This window comes from Trachypithecus francoisi, unplaced genomic scaffold (genome assembly GCF_009764315.1).
Source record: "Trachypithecus francoisi isolate TF-2019V2 unplaced genomic scaffold, Tfra_2.0 Lachesis_group6, whole genome shotgun sequence".
In the NCBI taxonomy this organism is placed as follows: domain Eukaryota; kingdom Metazoa; phylum Chordata; class Mammalia; order Primates; family Cercopithecidae; genus Trachypithecus; species Trachypithecus francoisi.
In genome coordinates this window covers 67,862,020-67,879,382 of record NW_022681471.1, presented here as the reverse complement: position 1 = coordinate 67,879,382, position 17,363 = coordinate 67,862,020, and the positions used below count along the sequence as shown (strand labels likewise).

General features: G+C 37.5%; 1 protein-coding gene across 1 annotated transcript in view; it reads right to left on the bottom strand.

The window, feature by feature from the left end:
* Positions 1-16,582, bottom strand: part of ZDHHC15 (zinc finger DHHC-type palmitoyltransferase 15) — a 159,443-nt gene extending 142,861 nt beyond the window's left edge. Inside the window, 1 exon segment of the mRNA XM_033201252.1 lies at positions 15,862-16,582. Within this exon segment, the coding sequence (XP_033057143.1) occupies positions 15,862-15,997 (136 nt within the window). The 5' untranslated portion in view covers positions 15,998-16,582.
* Between the last annotated feature and the right edge of the window lie 781 nt (positions 16,583-17,363).

Sequence of the window (17,363 nt, the reverse complement as noted above, 5' to 3'; positions counted from 1 at the left end):
ATGAAAAAATGATAAAGGGGAAATCACCACTGATCCCACAGAAATACAAACTACCATCAGAGAATACTATAAACACTTCTATGCAAATAAACTAGAAAATCTAGAGGAAATGGATAAATTACTGGACACATACACCCTCCCAAGACTAAACCAGGAAGAAGTTGAATCCATGAATAGACCAATAACAGGCTCTGAAACTGAGGCAATAATTAATAGCCTACCAACTAAAAAAAGTCCAGGACCAGATGGATTCACAGCTGAATTCTACCAAAGGTACAAAGAGGAGCTGGTACCATTCCTTCTGAAACGATTCCAATCAATAGAAAAAGAGGGAATCCTCCCTAACTCATTTTATGAGGCCAGCATCATCCTGATACCAAAGCCTGGCAGAGACACAACAAAAAAAGAGAATTTTAGAGCAATATCCCTGATGAACAGCGATGCAAAAATCCTCAATACAATACTGGCAAACTGAATCCAGCAGCACATCAAAAAGCTTATCCACCAAGATCGACTTGGCTTCATCCCTGGGATGCAAGGATGGTTCAACAAATGCAAAACAATAAATGTAATCCAGCATATAAACAGAACCAAAGACAAAAACCACATGATTATCTCAATAGATGCAGAAAAGGCCTTTGACAAAATTCAGCAGCCCTTCATGCTAAAAACTCTCAATAAACTAGGTATTGATGGAAAGTATCTCAAAATAATAAGAGCTATTTATGACAAACCCACAGCCAATATCATACTGAATGGGCAAAAACTGGAAAAATTCCCTTTGAAAACTGGCACAAGACAGGGATGCCCTCTCTCACCACTCCTATTCAACATAGTGTTGGAAGTTCTGGCTAGGGCAATCAGGCAGGAGACAGAAATAAAGTGTATTCAATTAGGAAAATAAGAAGTCAAATCGTCCCTGTTTGCAGATGACATGATTGTATATTTAGAAAACCCCATTGTCTCAGCCCAAAATCTCCTTAAGCTGATAAGAAACTTCAGCAAAGTCTCAGGATACAAAATCAATGTGCAAAAATCACAGGCATTCCTATACACCAATAACAGACAAACAGAGAGCCAAATCATGAGTGAACTCCCATTCACAGTTGCTTGAAAGAGAATAAAATACCTAGGAATCCAAATTACAAGGGATGTGAAGGACCTCTTCAAGGAGAATTACAAACCATTGCTCAACAAAAAAAAAGAGGACACAAAACAATGGAAGAACATCCCATGCTCATGGATAGGAAGAATCAATATTGTGAAAATGGCTATACTGACCAAGGTAATTTATAGATTCAATGCCATCCCCATCAAGCTACCAATGACTTTCTTCACAGAATTGGAAAAAAACTTCTTTAAAGTTCATATGGAACCAAAGAAAAAGTCCACATTGCCAAGACAATCCTAAGCCAAAAGAACAAAGCTGGAGGCATCATGCTACCTGACTTCAAACTATATTGCAAGGCTACAGTAACCAAAACAGCATGGTACTGTTACGAAAACAGAGATATAGACCAATGGAACAGAACAGAGGCCTCATAGGCCTCACAGGCCACACATCTATAACCATCTGATCTTTGACAAACCTGATAAAAACAAGAAATGGGGAAAGGATTCCCTATTTAATAAATGGTGCTGGGAAAACTTGCTAGCCATATGTAGAAAGTTGAAACTGGATCCTTTCCTTACACCTTGTACAAAAATGAATTCAAGATGGATTAAAGACTTAAACGTTAGACCTAAAACCATAAAAACCCTAGAAGAAAACCTAGGCAATACCATTCAGGACATAGACATGGGCAAGGACTTCATGACTAAAACACCAAAAGCAATGGCAACAAAAGCCAAAACAGACAAATGGGATCTAATTAAACCAAAGAGTTTCTGCACAGCAAAAGAAACTACCATCAGAGTGAACAGGCAACCGACAGAATGGGAGAAAATGTTTGCAATCTACCAATCTGACAAAGGGCTATTATCCAGAATCTACAAATAACTTAAACAAATTTCCAGGAAAAAATCAAACAACCCCATCAAAAAGTGGGCAAAGGATATGAACAGACACTTCTCAAAAGAAGACATTTATGCAACCAACAGACACATGAAAACATTCTCATCATCACTAACCATCAGAGAAATGCAAATCAAAACCACAATGAGATACCATCTCACACCAGTTAGAATGGCGATCATTAAAAAATCAGGAAAAAACGTGCTGAAAGGATGTGGAGAAATAGGAACTCTTTTACACTGTTGGTGGGAGTGTAAACTAGCTCAACCATTATGGAAGATAGTGTGGCGATTTCTCAAGGATCTAGAACCAGAAATACCATTTGACTCAGCCATCCCATTACTGGGTGTATACCCAAAGGATTATAAATCATGTTAATAAAGACACATGCACATGTATGTTTATCGTGGCACTATTCACAATAGCAAAAACTTGGAACCAACCCAAATGTCCATCAACAACAGACTGCATTAAGAAAATGTGGCGCATATACACCATGGAATACTATCCAGCCATAAAAAAAGGATGCGTTCATGTTGTTTGTAGGGACATGGATGAAGCTGGAAACCATCATTCTGAGCAAACTATCACAAGGACAGAAAACCTAACACTGCATGTTCTCACTCATTGGTGGAAATTGAACAATGAGAACACTTGGACACAGGGTGGGGAACATCACACACCGGGGCCTGTCATGGGGTGGGGGGAAGGGGAGGGATAGCATTAGGAGAAATACCTAATGTAAATTAAGAGTTAATGGGTGCAGCACACCAACATGGCACATGTATACATATGTAACAAACCTGCACGTTGTGCACATGTACCCTAAAAGTTAAGTATAATTTTAAAAAAGTTGGTATTCAATAATAGACAAGCCAAAAGCCAAATCAGGAAAGTAATTCCCTTCACAATTGCCACATAAACAATAAAATACCTAAGAATACAGGTAAACAAGGAAGTGAAAGATCTCTACAAAGAGAATTACAAAACACTGCTCAGAGAAATCAGAGATCACACAAACAAATGGAAAATCATCCCATACTCATGGATAGGAAGAATCAATATCATTAAAATGGCCACATTTCCCAAAGCAACTTAGAAATTCAATGCTATTCCTGTCAAACTATTAATGACATTCTTTATAGAACTACAAAACAAAAACTATTTTAAATTTCATATGGAAGCAAAAAAGAGCCTGAATAGCCAGGACAATCCTAAGCAAAAAGGGCAAAGCTGGATGCATCATGTTACCTGACTTCAAACTATACTATAAGGCTACAGTAACCAAAAAAGCATGGTGCTGGTACAAAAACAGACATATAAACCAAAGGAACAGAATAGAGAACCCAGAAATAAGGCTGCACACCTATGCTCATGTGATCTTTGACAAAGCTGACAAAAGCAAGCCATGGGGAAAGGACTCCCTAGTCAATAAATGTTGCTGGGATAACTGACTAGCCATATGCAGAAGATTGAAACTGGACCCCTTCATTATACCATATACAAAAATCAACTCAAGATTGATTAAAGACTTAAATGTAAAACCCAAAACTATAAAAACCATGGAACACAACATAGGCAATAGCATCCTGCACAAAGGAACAGGCAAAAGAGTTCATGACAAAGATGCCAAAGGCAATCACAACAAAAGAAAAATTGATGAATGGGATCTAATTAAACTTAAGAGCTTCTGTAAAGCAAAAGAAACTATCAACCTACACAATGGGAGACAACCTACAGAATGGAAGAAAATTTTTGCAAACTATGCTCCTGAAAAAAGTCTAATATCCAGCAGCTATAAGGAACTTAAACAAGTTTATAAGACAACATCAAACAACCCCATTAAAATGTGGGCAAAGGACATGAACACTTTTCAAAAGAAGCCATACATGTGGCCAACATGCATATGAATAAAAGCTCTATATTCCTGATCATTATAGAAATGCAAATCAAAACTGTAATAAGATACTATCTCAGAATGGCTATTAGAAAGTTAAAAAATAACAGATGCCTGTGCAGTTGTGGAGAAAAGGGTACACTTGTACACTGCTGGTAGGAGTGTAAATTAGTTCAACAATTGTGGAAGACAGTGTGGTGATTCCACAAAGGCATAAAAACAGAAATACCATTTGACCCAGCAATCCCATTACTGGGCATATACCCAAAGGCATATAATCATTTTACCATAAAGACACACGCAGGCAAATGTTCACTGCAGCGGTATTCAGAATAGCAAAGACATGGAATCAACCTAAATGCCCACCAGTGGCTGATGCATTAAAGAAAATGTGGTACATATACACTATGGAATATTATGCAGCCATAGAAAAGAATGGGATTCTGTCTTTTGTGGGAACATAGATGGAGCTGGAGGCCATTATCCTAGCAAACTAATGTAGGAACAGAAAACCAAATATCACATGTTCTCACTTATAAATGACGAGAACTCTTCAAAACACAAAGAAGGGAACAACAGACACTGGGGTCTATTGAAGGTGAAGGGTAGGAAGAGGGAGAGGAGCAGAGAAAATAATTATTGGGTACTAGGCATAATACCTGGGTGACAAAATAATCCGTATAACAACCCCCATGACACGAGTCTACCTATATAATAAACCTACATATGTATCACAAAACCTAAAATAAAAGTTAAAAGAAACCTAAGTTGGTATTAATTCAGACTTCATTATTCAAAAGTTAATGTGTTAATTTTAATACCTAGGGTAACCACTAGGAAAAAACTAAAAAATATACTGAAAAAGAAACGAGAGAAAATCAAAATGGGTACACTATAAAAAATTAATTAAAATGTAAGGCAGTAAAACAACAATCAGATACCACCACACACCTATTAGAATGGTGAAACTCCAGAATGCTAATCACACCAAATGCTGGCATGGATGTAGAGCAACAGGAACTCTCATTCATTGCTGGCAGAAATGTAAAATGGTTCAGCTACTTTGGAAGACACTTTAGTGGTTTCTTACAAAACTAAACATACCCTTACCTACAATTCAGCAATCACACTCCTTGGTATTTAGTCAAAGGAGCTGAAAACTTATGTTCACACAGAAAACTACACAGAGATGTTTAAAGCAGCTTTATTCATAATTTCCAAAACTTGGACACAACCAAGATGTCCTTCAGTAGGTGAATGGAGAAATAACCTATGATATATCCATATAATGGAATATTATTTAGCACTAAAAAGAAATGAGCTATCAAGCCATGAAAAGACATGGAAGAATCTTAAATGCATATTATGAAGTAAAAGAAGCCAATTTGCAAAGGCTACATACTATATGCTTCCAAATATATGACATTCTGGACAAGGTAAAACTATGGAGATAGTAAAAATGTCAATGGTTTCCAGGAGTTAGGTGAAAGGAAGAAATGAATGGGTACAGCATGGAGGATTTTTAGGTAATGAAAATACTTTATATGATACCATAATGGTAGATATATATAATTATATGTTTGTCAAAAACTGTAGAATGTAGACACTGAAAGTGAATGTTAATGTAAACTATGGATTTGGGGTGAAAATGATGTGTCAATGGAGGTTCCTAGATTATAACAAGTGTACCATTCTGATGTAGAATATAGATAGTCAGGGAGGCTGTGGGAGGGGTGTTAGAGGAGGTGGGGAAATTTCTATGGAAACTCTACTTTCTGCTCAATGTTGATGTGAACTTAAAATTGCTCTCTATATAAAGTCTATTAAAAATTTAAGGCAGTAAGGAAGGAACAGAAACATAAAATAGGTATAAGACATACAGAAAAAAAAATTGCCAACATGGCAGAAGTCTTTTATCATTAATTACTTTAAATGTAAATGGGCTAAATTCTCCAGGAAAAGGGAGAAATTGTCAGAATGGATTTAAAAAATGACCAAACTATATGCTATTTACCATGGAATCACCTCAGATCCAAACACATATATAGATTGAAAGTGAATGGATAGAAAAATACATCCATGCAAATAATAACTAAAAGAGAGCTAGGGTTGTTACTCCACTTTTACACAAAATAGACTTTAAGACAAAAATTGATAATAAAGAGGAAATAAAGAATATTATGTATTGATAAAGGGGTTAATCTATCAGGAAGATGTAACAATTATAAACATATATAAACTTAACAACAGAACCCCAAAATATAGGAAGTAAACATTGACAGAATTGACGGGAGATGTAGACAGTATTACATTAATAGTTGGAGACTTCAATACCCACTCTCAACTATGGATAGGAAAACTAGACACAGATCAATATGAAGAGAGGACTCAAGCAATACTATAACCCAATTAGACCTAACAGACTATGTGGAACACTTAACCCAACAACAGCAGAATACACATTCTTCTCAAGTACACACGGAACATTATCTAGTATAGATCATGTGCTAGGCCACAAAACTAGTTTTGATAAATATAAAATAATGGAATCATACAAAGTATTTTTCTGACCACAGTAGAATGAAACTAGAAATCAGTAGCACAATGAAAACTATAAAATTCAAATGTATAGGAAAATTAAGCAATATATACTTTTTAACTGGCATATTATAGATGTACATATTCTCAGTGTACCTGTAATATTTTGATACATTCATAAAATATGTAATACTCAAATTAGGGTAATGAGGATATTCATCATTTAACATCTATCTTGCTTCATGTGGGAAACATTGAAATTATTCTTTATTGGCTATTTTGAAATATATGATAGATTATGCTATACTGGAATCATTCTACTGATCTGTCAAACACTAGGTCTTATTTCTTCTATCCAACTGTATTTTTGTACTGATTAATTAACCTCTCTTCATTCACCTTCCCCTACTTTAGTGAGAACAAAGCAATACACTCTTAAATAATCAATGGGTCAAAGAATAAATTATAAGTGAAATTAATTAGAAAATACTTTGAGATAAATGAAAACAAAAACACAACATACCAAGTCTTATAGAATGTAGTGAAAGAGTGATATTTATGGCTGTAAATGCCTACATTTAAAAAGAACAATAATCCCAAATTAATGACCTAACTTTGTACCTTAACGAACTAAAACAGAAGAACTAAATTCAAAACTAGCAAAATAAAGGATATGATAACGATTATAATGGAGAAAACTGAACATGGTAAATACAAAAACAATAGAATCAATGAAACCAAGAGTTGGAGAAGTTTTAAAAGTTCGACAAAATTGACACATATTTAACTAGACTAAACAAAAAAAAAAAAAAAAAGAGAGAGAGAGGACTCAAATTACCAAAACCAGAAATTAAAGTAGAGACATTACGGCAGAACTTGCTGAAATAGAAAGAAATATAATAGAATACTAGGAACAATTGTTAAAATAGAAAGGAATATAATAGAATACTAGGAACAATTGTCTGCCAAAAATTAGATAACCTGGATGATATGGACAAATTTCTTAAAATATACAAAGTATCCAAACTGACTCAAGAAGTTGCCAAAGGCTTGGGGGAGAGGGCAATGAGGCATTACTAATCAATGGGCATAAAGTTTCAGTTAAGCAAGATGGTCAAACTCTAACAGTCTGCTGTATAACATTATATCTATAGTTAACAATAACGTACACTTAAAATTTCATTAAGGTAGATATTATATTGTGTTATTATCATAAAAATATTCAAGAAAGTAAAATAAAACGAAAGATAAATTGGAACAGACCTTTAACAAGTAAAAAGATTGAATCAGTAATAAAAAACCTCCCAGCAAAGAAAAGCCAAAATCGGGTAGTTTCACTGGTAAATTCTACCAAACATTAGGCCAGGCACGATGGCTTACGCCTGTAATCCCAGCACTTTGGGAGGCCGAAGTGGGCAGATTACAACGTCAGGAGATGGAGACTATCCTGGCTGACACGGTGAAACCCCATCTCTACTAAAAATACAAAAAAAAAAAAAAAATAGCAGGGCATAGTGGCATGTGTCTGTAGTCCCAGCTATTCAGGAGGCTGAGGCAGGAGAATCGCTTGAACCCCAGAGGCAGAGGTTGCAGTGAGCCAAGATCACGCCACTGCACTCCAGTCTGGGCACAGAGGGAGACTCCATCTCAGAAAAAAAAAAAAAAAAAAAAAATGTAGCTATTATATTGTGTTCTTATCATAATAGTAATCAAGAAAGTAACATAAATTGAAACATAAATTGGAACAGACCTTAACAAGTAAAAAGATTGAATCAGCTAAAAAAAACCAAAAAAACAAAAACAAAACAAAAAACCTCCAACAAAGAAAAGCCAAAATCGGGTAGCTTCACTGGTAAGCTCTATAAAACATTTAAAAAAAATTACCATTACTCCTTCTCAAAGTCTTACAAAACATTTAAGAGAAGGTAACACTTTCTAACTCATTTTATGAGGCCAGCATTATTTTGATAGCCAAGCTACATAAATACATCAAAAGTAAAGAAAAGAAAATACAAATATCGCTTATAAATATAAATGCAAAAGTCCTAAGCAAATACTAGGAAATGGAATTTGGCAACATGTTACAGGATTATATATCACTATCAAGTGGGATTTATCCAAGAAATGTAAGGGCAGTTCACCATACAAAAATCAATCATGTGACATGTTATATTAACAGAATGAGGGAAAAAACTCATATGATTATCTCAATCGATGGTGAAAAAGCATTTGACAATATTCTGCATAGTGGAATTAAAAAAATGCTCAAGAAATTAGTAATAGGAGTGAACTTCCTCAACTTGATAAAAGGCATTTATGGAATACCCATAGCTAACAGTATACTAAATGGTGAAAGACTGAAAATTTCCCTCCTAAGATCAGGAAGAAGACCAGGATTCCTATTTTACCACTTCTACTCAACATTGAACTGGAAGTTCAAACCAGTGCAGTTAGGCAAGAAAAATAAATACAAGGCATTCAAGATGGAAAGAAGAAATGAAATTATCTTTATTGGTAGTTTACATAATCTTATGTATAGATACTTCTAAAGAATTCACAAAAAAATCTTAGTGCTAATGAACAAATTCAGCAAAGTTGCAAAAGACAAGATCAACATATCGAATCAGTTTTATTTCTAAACACTAGCAATGAACAATCAGAAGATGAAATTAAGAAAATGATTCCATTTATAATAACATAAAAAAGAAATAAAAATTTAAGAATAAATTTTAGAAAGGAGTCTCAAGATGAATACACTTAAAATCATAAAACACTACTGAAAAGTAATAAAGACTGAAATAAATGGAAAAGAATCCCATGTTTATAGATTGGAAGACTTGATATTGTTAAGGTGGCAATTCTCTCCAAAACAATATACAGATTCAGTGCAATTCCTATATAAAAATAAAAAACAACTTCTATTCTTGCCTAAGTGGAAAAGCTGAACCGAAAATTCACACAAAATTGCAAGGGAGCCTCAATAGAAAAAACAATTTTATTTTTTGAGATAGAGTCTTGCTTGGTCACTGAGGCTGGAGTGCAGTGGCACAACTACAGCTCACTGTAGCCTTGACTTCCTGGGCTCAAGCAATCGTCCCACCTCAGCCTCTTGAGGAGCTGGGACCACAGGCACGTGGCACCATGCTCGGCTACATTTTTTATTTTTTGTAGAGATGGAGTGTCACTATGTTGGCCAGGCTGGTCTCAAACTTCTGGGCTCAAGTAATCCTCCTGCCTTGGCCTCCCAAAATTATGGGATTACAGCCTTGAGCCACCACACCCAGCTAAAAAATAATTAAAAAAAAAAAAAAAAAAAAACTGGAGAACTCACTTCTTGATTTCAAAATTTATTACAAAGGTACAGTATATGGTGCTGGCAGAAGGACAGACAAATAAATCAATGAAACAGAATTGAGAGTCCAGAATTAGACACATAAATCTACAGTCAATTGATTTTTTATGATCATATCAAGTGAAGGAAAGAATAGCCTCTTCTACAAGCAGTGCTAGGATAACTAGTTATCCACATTCAACAACAACAACAACAAAAAGCTGGACTCCTATCTTACACCAGATACAAAAAATTAACTCAGAATGGCTAAAATTCCTAAAAGTGAGAGCTAAAAGCATACAATTCTTTTTTTTTTTTTTATGCACATTATTGCTTTCTTTATAAAACCTGAATGAACTTGTTGTAACTTATAGTAGGCATACACACACACATGCACACACACCACATTCACCTATTTTGGAGAGAAAAATCTTGTGATATCATTTCTATATTTATTATAAATATTATTCATAATGAAGGTTCAAGTTCTATAGGGTATTAGTATGTGACACATCGTGCTATTTAAAACTGTAAGTGTATTTTACCTTATGACATCTAAGTTTTTCTTTTTTTTCTTTTATTCTTTTTTATTATTATACTTTAAGTTCTAGGGTACATGTGCATAACGTGCAGGTTTGTTACATATGTATACTTGTGCCACGTTGGTGTGCTGCACCCATCAACTCATCAGCACCCATCAACTCGTCATTTACATCAAGTATAACTCCCAATGCAATCCCTCCCCCCTCCCCCCTCCCCATGATAGGCCCTGGTGTGTGATGTTCCCCTTCCCGAATCCAAGTGATCTCATTGTTCAGTTTCCACCTATGAGTGAGAACATGCAGTATGTGGTTTTCTGTTCTTGCGATAGTTTGCTGAGAATGATGGTTTCCAGCTGCATCCATGTCTCTACAAAGGACAAAAACTCATCCTTTTTTATGGCTGCATAGTATTCCATGGTGTATATGTGCCACATTTTCTTAATCCAGTCTGTCACTGACGGACATTTGGGTTGATTCCAAGTCTTTGCTATTGTGAATAGTGCCACAATGAACATACGTGTGCATGTGTCTTTATAGCAGCATGATTTATAATCCTTTGGGTATATACTCAGTAATGGGATGGCTGGGTCATATGGTACTTCTAGTTCCATAAAATTCTTATAAGAAAACACAGGGCACATGCCTATAGTCCCAGCTATTTGAAAGGCTAAGGTGGGAGGATCGCTTGAGCCCAGGAGTTTGAGATCAGCCCGGGCAACATAGTGAGGTCCCATATAAAAAGAAAAAAAAAGAAAAAAAAAACAAAAACAAACAAAAAATAACCCACAGGGGTAAATCTTTATGGTCTTGCATTTGGTAATGGATTCTTAAATATGACATCAAAAGCATAGGTAACGAAAGAAAAATAGATAAATTGAATTTTATTAGAATTAAAATCTTTGTGTATAAAATGATACTATCAGGTATGGGAGAAAATGTTTGCAAATATTTATCCAATAAGGATCAAGTATTCAGAACATGCGAAAAATATTAAAATTCAACAACAAAAAGACAACTCAATTTAAAAATCCCAATTAAAAACTGGACAATGGCTTGAATAGACATTTTCCCAAAGAAGATATATGGATGGCAAACAAGTACATGAAAAGATTCTCAATACTTTTAGTCATTACGGAAATACAAATCAAATCCACAATGAGATACCCCTTCACACCCAGTAAGATGACTATAATAAAAATAAAACTGAAAATAACAAGTCTTGGTGAGAATGTGAACAAATTGGAACCCTTCTGTGCTATCATTCTGTGATGGGAATGTAAAATGGTGCAGCCACTGTGGAAGACAGTTTGGAGGTTCCTCAGAAAGTTAAACATAGAATTACCATACAGTTCAATTATCCCTGAACGGAAGATAGATATTCAAACAAATACTTGTACATGAATGTTTGTAACAGCACTATTCAGAAGAGACAAAAAGGTGGAAATAGCCCAAATGTCCATTAATGAATGAATGGATAACAAACTGGTATATATATACACACAATAGACTATTATTCAGCCATTAAAAGGGATAAATTACTGTCACATAATACAATGTGGATCAATTTCAAAACATTTTGTTAATTGGAGGAAGTCAGACACAAAAGAACACATCTTTTATGATTCTATTTATATGGAATATCCATAATAGGTAAATCCATAGAGACAGAATGCAGATTAATAATTGGCTAGGACTTGGGGAAAGAGGAAACAGGGAGTGACTGCTTAATGCCTAGGAGGTTTCTTTATGGGATAACAAAAACATTTGGAACTGCATAGAGGTGATGGCTGTACAACATTGTGAGTGCTAAGTGGCACTGAGGTGAACACTTAAAAATGGTTAATTCTATGTTATATACATTTCACCCCAATAAAATGGATACTGTTACTTTCCTTCCTCTCTAAAAAGCTAAGCTTCTTATTTTCCTGGGTCAGGAAGAATCCTTTATATCTTTAGTAATCACAAGTTACTATCTAATGAGCTCTTATAACGTGTTGTGAACTGTGATGCATGCTTTTCAGGCACCATGTTATTTAAGCCTCACAGCAGTAATAACTGGCATATATTGAGTGCTAAGCAACCATTTGCCATATGGATGAACAACTGTAGAAGCAAGGTACACGTGAGACAACTGAGGTTGAGAGAGTGAAGGTACTTGCCCCAGGTCTCCTGGCTAGTAAATGGCAGAATTCAAACTCTAAGAATTATAGGACAAAAATATCACTTTTGGTTTCAGCTCTAACGTAACGTTAGGGAGAAAGACATCAGGTTTTATCCCTGGAAAGAAGTTAGGTCCTTAATGTTACTTTTTGAGTCTTACTGAAATGCATACTTGTTAATTTGTTTGTATTGGAAAAGGTATGGCCTAGGTATCAGGCAGCCTGGATTTCCAACTCTCCACTATTACTAAATGTGTGGCCTTAGGAAAATTGATTTAACCTTTCTGAACCCAGGTTGCTAATTTGTTAGAAGATTGTTAAATTGATGATGGCAGGGTGGACTGGTTCAACCAGAGTTGAAAGTCAAAGCTGCCTTATTCTCCTGACTTTTAAATAATGGGAACTGATGCAAAATGTTAAGAAAACACTGCGCAGGCCAGGCAAAATATATCTGAAGGCTACATCTGGCTTGTATGTCACAAGTTTTTACCTCTGTATTAGTTTAGAGGAGACTGTGGCAACATATTGCCTGGGTTTTAAGTTTGGCCATTTACTAGCTCTGTGACCTTAGGTAAGCTATTTATTCTGTCTGTTCCCCAGTTTACAAACAAGTAATGATAGTATATACATTGGAAAGTTGTTACAAAGATTACGTGTCTGTGTGTGTAGTCACCTAGAAATAGTACTTGGCATGTAGCAGTGTGGTACAAGTATGTTAACTAAAACAAACCAATTAAGTCCTACACTGCCTTTCAGCTGTTAATATTACATGACTAAAGAAGAATTTATAGAAGGCCAATTATTTGCAGTAACTTGGTCTTTACCTTGGTTTGCTCATCTGTGCCTCAGTTTACACATCTATACAATGGAAACAGTAATGGTACCTGCCTCATATAGTTACTGTGTTGATTAAATGAATTAATATAGTTAATCTATCTGCAGAACTTAGAACATTTTCTGGCACAGAGTACGCACTATATAAGTCTTAGTCATTATCATCATGAATTTTTAAAATATATATTGGTGAAGCTCATATGAGTCAATACTGAAAATCTCCAAAATAAGTTGCTTACAATATGGCATTGATCCTAGGAGCATTGTCGGTACCATAATAAGGGTGCTGAACTCTTGACCCTTCAATCAATCATTCAAAAAGCCAAAGTAGTAAGGTCTGAGAATAGAAAAGCTTCCCAGTCATTGCATAGTCTACTTAATGCATCCCAATACTGGATTGAGATACAAAAGAAAACTAGGCTAACTTGTATCTATGAAGGCAACTAATGAAATTTATTTTTAGGAGCTCTTTCTGCATTTTCCATAATATCTCTAAGAAAGAGGTAAGAAAAATTCAAATTGTGATTCAGAGAGGCAATTAGAATTAGAATATAGAAAGTTATAGAATTAGAATATAGAAAGTTCTATATTGGAAAAGAGGATCATCTCCTGCCTCCCTAGTTTGTCCCAGTCTACCTGGGGTAGACTATTGCTTTGTAAATATGTAATAGAAGAAAATTACAAATGGAGTCAGGTCCCAGAGTTCAAAAAAGCAGCATCCTTACCATCATTTTTAAGGTGAGAAGAGTTTGGTATGAAAAAATATAGAAGTCTCAGAAGGACTTGGGAGTGAGGGGATGTCCAATGGGACAGGAGTCCTACTGTGAGAGGAGTATAAACATATTGGAGCCCCAAACTAGATGAATAGGGAACATTGTAGGCCACAAGTTTAAGGGTGCTGGCGATGGAATTATAGTGTCAAAGTGATAAGAGTGACAAGTATTAGTGGAATCTCTTTTGAGAGGAGACAGGGATTCTTCAACATGAGAAGACAGGGACAAGGGGAGATTTTACTGTGAGAAAAGCAGAGACCCTATTGTAACAAGACAGGATATAATACGAAAATGCCATTGTGAGTTGATGAGAGCATTGCAAGGCCAATAATAATAAGAATGGGCAACGGGGGGAATTAAAGTGGAAAGTGGGAATAATACAGGGGAGACACTTGGGGTTTGTGTCGGGAAATATTGTAGAATTCTGAGTTTGAATGCACAAGCTATACTGTGAGAACCATTCGGCAAATAAGGAGGGTATAGAGTGCTCCTTAGTGTGACAGGACAGGGTAAAAAAAAGACCATAGAATTAAAAAAGGGGTAGTCTAATGAGAGGGATGAGAAATGATATGCCCATTGGGAGGAGTAGAAAATATTAGAAACCCCAGTAAGAAAGAATGGGGTTTCCCCAGTTTGAGAAGATGGGACAAATGCAATCCAATGAGAAGTAAGAAGAAATAATAATAAGAAACCCCAGAGGAAGAGGATGGCAGAATGTGGGGCTAAAAGTGAAAGAACACTGTGGGAGGTGGGGAGTGGGTTTCCCAAAAAAGATAACGAGGAATAACGGTTAGAAAAGTAGCGGCCCTTTGATGGAATAGGAGATAAATTATGGAAACCCTTGTGGGAGGGTAAAAGAGGTGACTCTAGTGGGAAAAGACACGGAAGAAGGCACTATCATCATGTGACAATAACAGGGTCACCAGTATAAGCTGTCAGAAAATAATGTGGGGCTCCTAATGGGAAGGAGTTGAATGCTCCTCAAAGCAAGAAGGTAGGAGACTGCAGGGAACTCCAGTATAATATAATCAGGGCCTCTAGTGTGAGAGGAGAGGATGTATTATAGAATACCAACCCCATTAAAGAAAAATTATTAAATGGGGGGAGCCCACAGGGAAAGAGAATGGAGGGCTTACCACTGTGTGAAAAGGGAAGATCTTAATGGAGTAGAATAGGGTGCACTGTGGCATCACAAGTGGCACTTCAGCCAGTGTGAGAGGATCACAGGAAAACGATAGATTCCAGTGTGTGAAAAAGGAGAGCTAGTAAGAGAGTAGAGGAAATATTCTGGGACTCTCAGTAGGAAATCCCTAGTAGGAAATCCTAGTAGGATTCTAGTAGGAGGGAAAATGGTGGGGCTCCTAGTTGGATGCATTGGTGGGATTCCTAGTGTGAGTAAACAGTTTGAAGACACGGGGTATGTTATTTCCTCAACTTGGTAGAGTAGGGGCTCCCAGAAGGAGAGCATAGGTGCAGGTGGTTGCCCTGTATGAGAAAAGGGGGCCCTCGTGGGAAAAGCCAGGACATTATTGTGGGTAGGGCAAAGAAATAAGAAACCCTAGGTGGGAGACGATGGAGACACGGTGCGACCCTGGTGGGAGCGCGCAGGAAATATTGTGGGAAGCCAGAGGCTGGGGACAAGGAGCTCTCCAGGGAGAGAAAAGAAAACCGCAGAGAGAGGGCTTGAGAACACAAGGGACACCAGAGTGAAGGTAGGGCAAACGATTATACTGGAGCATAATTTCCCCACCTTAGGTGCCCAGCCCCACTTACCCAGGCAGAGTTCAAAGACGTAGGCATAGTAGGACCAGAGCACGACGAGGACAATAACGAGCACTGGCACCCAGGACAGTACCCGGCGGCAGCACCGCAGCCCCCCAGACAGAGCCATCTTCCAGCCTCGCCGCATCTTTGGCTCGAAGATCGACCAAGCAGGCCTGCTGGCGCCGGGTCGGAACCGCTAGGGTGGAGGCTGCGAGGCGGGAAGGCGCGCTGTGCGGCACTCCACTGCCTAGCCTGGCGGGAACCCTCTCACCGAGCCGTCGCCACCTGTGGGGCTGTGCTGCTGAGTGCGCCCCGCCTGGCACAATAGGCTTGAGTCACGGCGTTGAGGAACTAGCGGTGTTGGAGCGGAAGAGTGATCCGTCAGGCAATCGGGGCTAGCACGCTCAGAGGGAGTGCAGTCCCTCCCCTTTCCGCCTCCTCCCCACCCCGTGTTTCAAGGCTGGATGCAGGGCTGGACCTCCGCAAAATCGTGAAGCAGAAGAAATTTGGGTCCGCCCATCTGCTCTTACTGCACTGCGTCCGCCCTCTTTGTTTCTGTCTCTGTCTCTCTCTCCCCCTTCGTTCTCTTTCTCTCCTCCTGCTGCCCCCACACAGTTACACACACACACACACACACACACCACACACACGCAGTGTGAAAGATGCGAGCCATAGCATCTCATAACATGAAGGCCATCCAGCTCCATCTTCCCACTGCTGCTTGAACAATATGCTTAACACGTAGTGCCGCAGTCGCTGCTTGGGTAAGTCTTTTGACAGGGCCCTCCCTCCTTCCCTTTGCCCTCCCCGCAGAATCAGCTTAGTATGTTTTTAGAACAAACACATTGGTATAAAAAAACAAACGAGGAAGACAGTGATTCTGAGAGGGGTCATGGAAAGCTACAAAGGTAGTGATATTTAAGCTGAGCTATATTAATAAATTCAGGTTTTCCAGGCAGATGAGAGGAGGAGGACCTTTTAGACAGAGAAAACAGCATTTAAAAAGTCATAGAGTAATGAAAGTCCAAAAATGTTCCAGGAGCAGCTAATGTGGCTTGAATAGTGTGTGTGAAGAAGAGAGGCTAAGAATGAGACTGGGAATATGAGGCCGTGGTGTGAAGGCTCTTATATGTCCTAGCATGGCTTGGGGACATAATCATGTAAAGCAGATTATGAAGAGCCATCAAAGTTTTGGGGAAAATGGAGTGACATCAGGAATATGTTTTTGTGAAATAACTGGCAGGATTTTGGAAAGGAAGATGGCCTGGAAGTAGGAAGATCAACTAGAAGATAATTTAATTCAACAAATGTTTTTGGAGTGGTTTCTTCCTGTTAGATCAACTTTGGTCCAAAAAGAATGACAAAATAGTGACCTGACCCCAAGAAGCTCATGTTCTCATTGGGGCCGTAGTTGTTCATTGACACAAGTACAATAATAGAAGTACAGCAGGCTCTTGGCATTTATGGATTTGACCCTCACTGTTTTTTCCAAAGGTCTTTTACATGAAGAC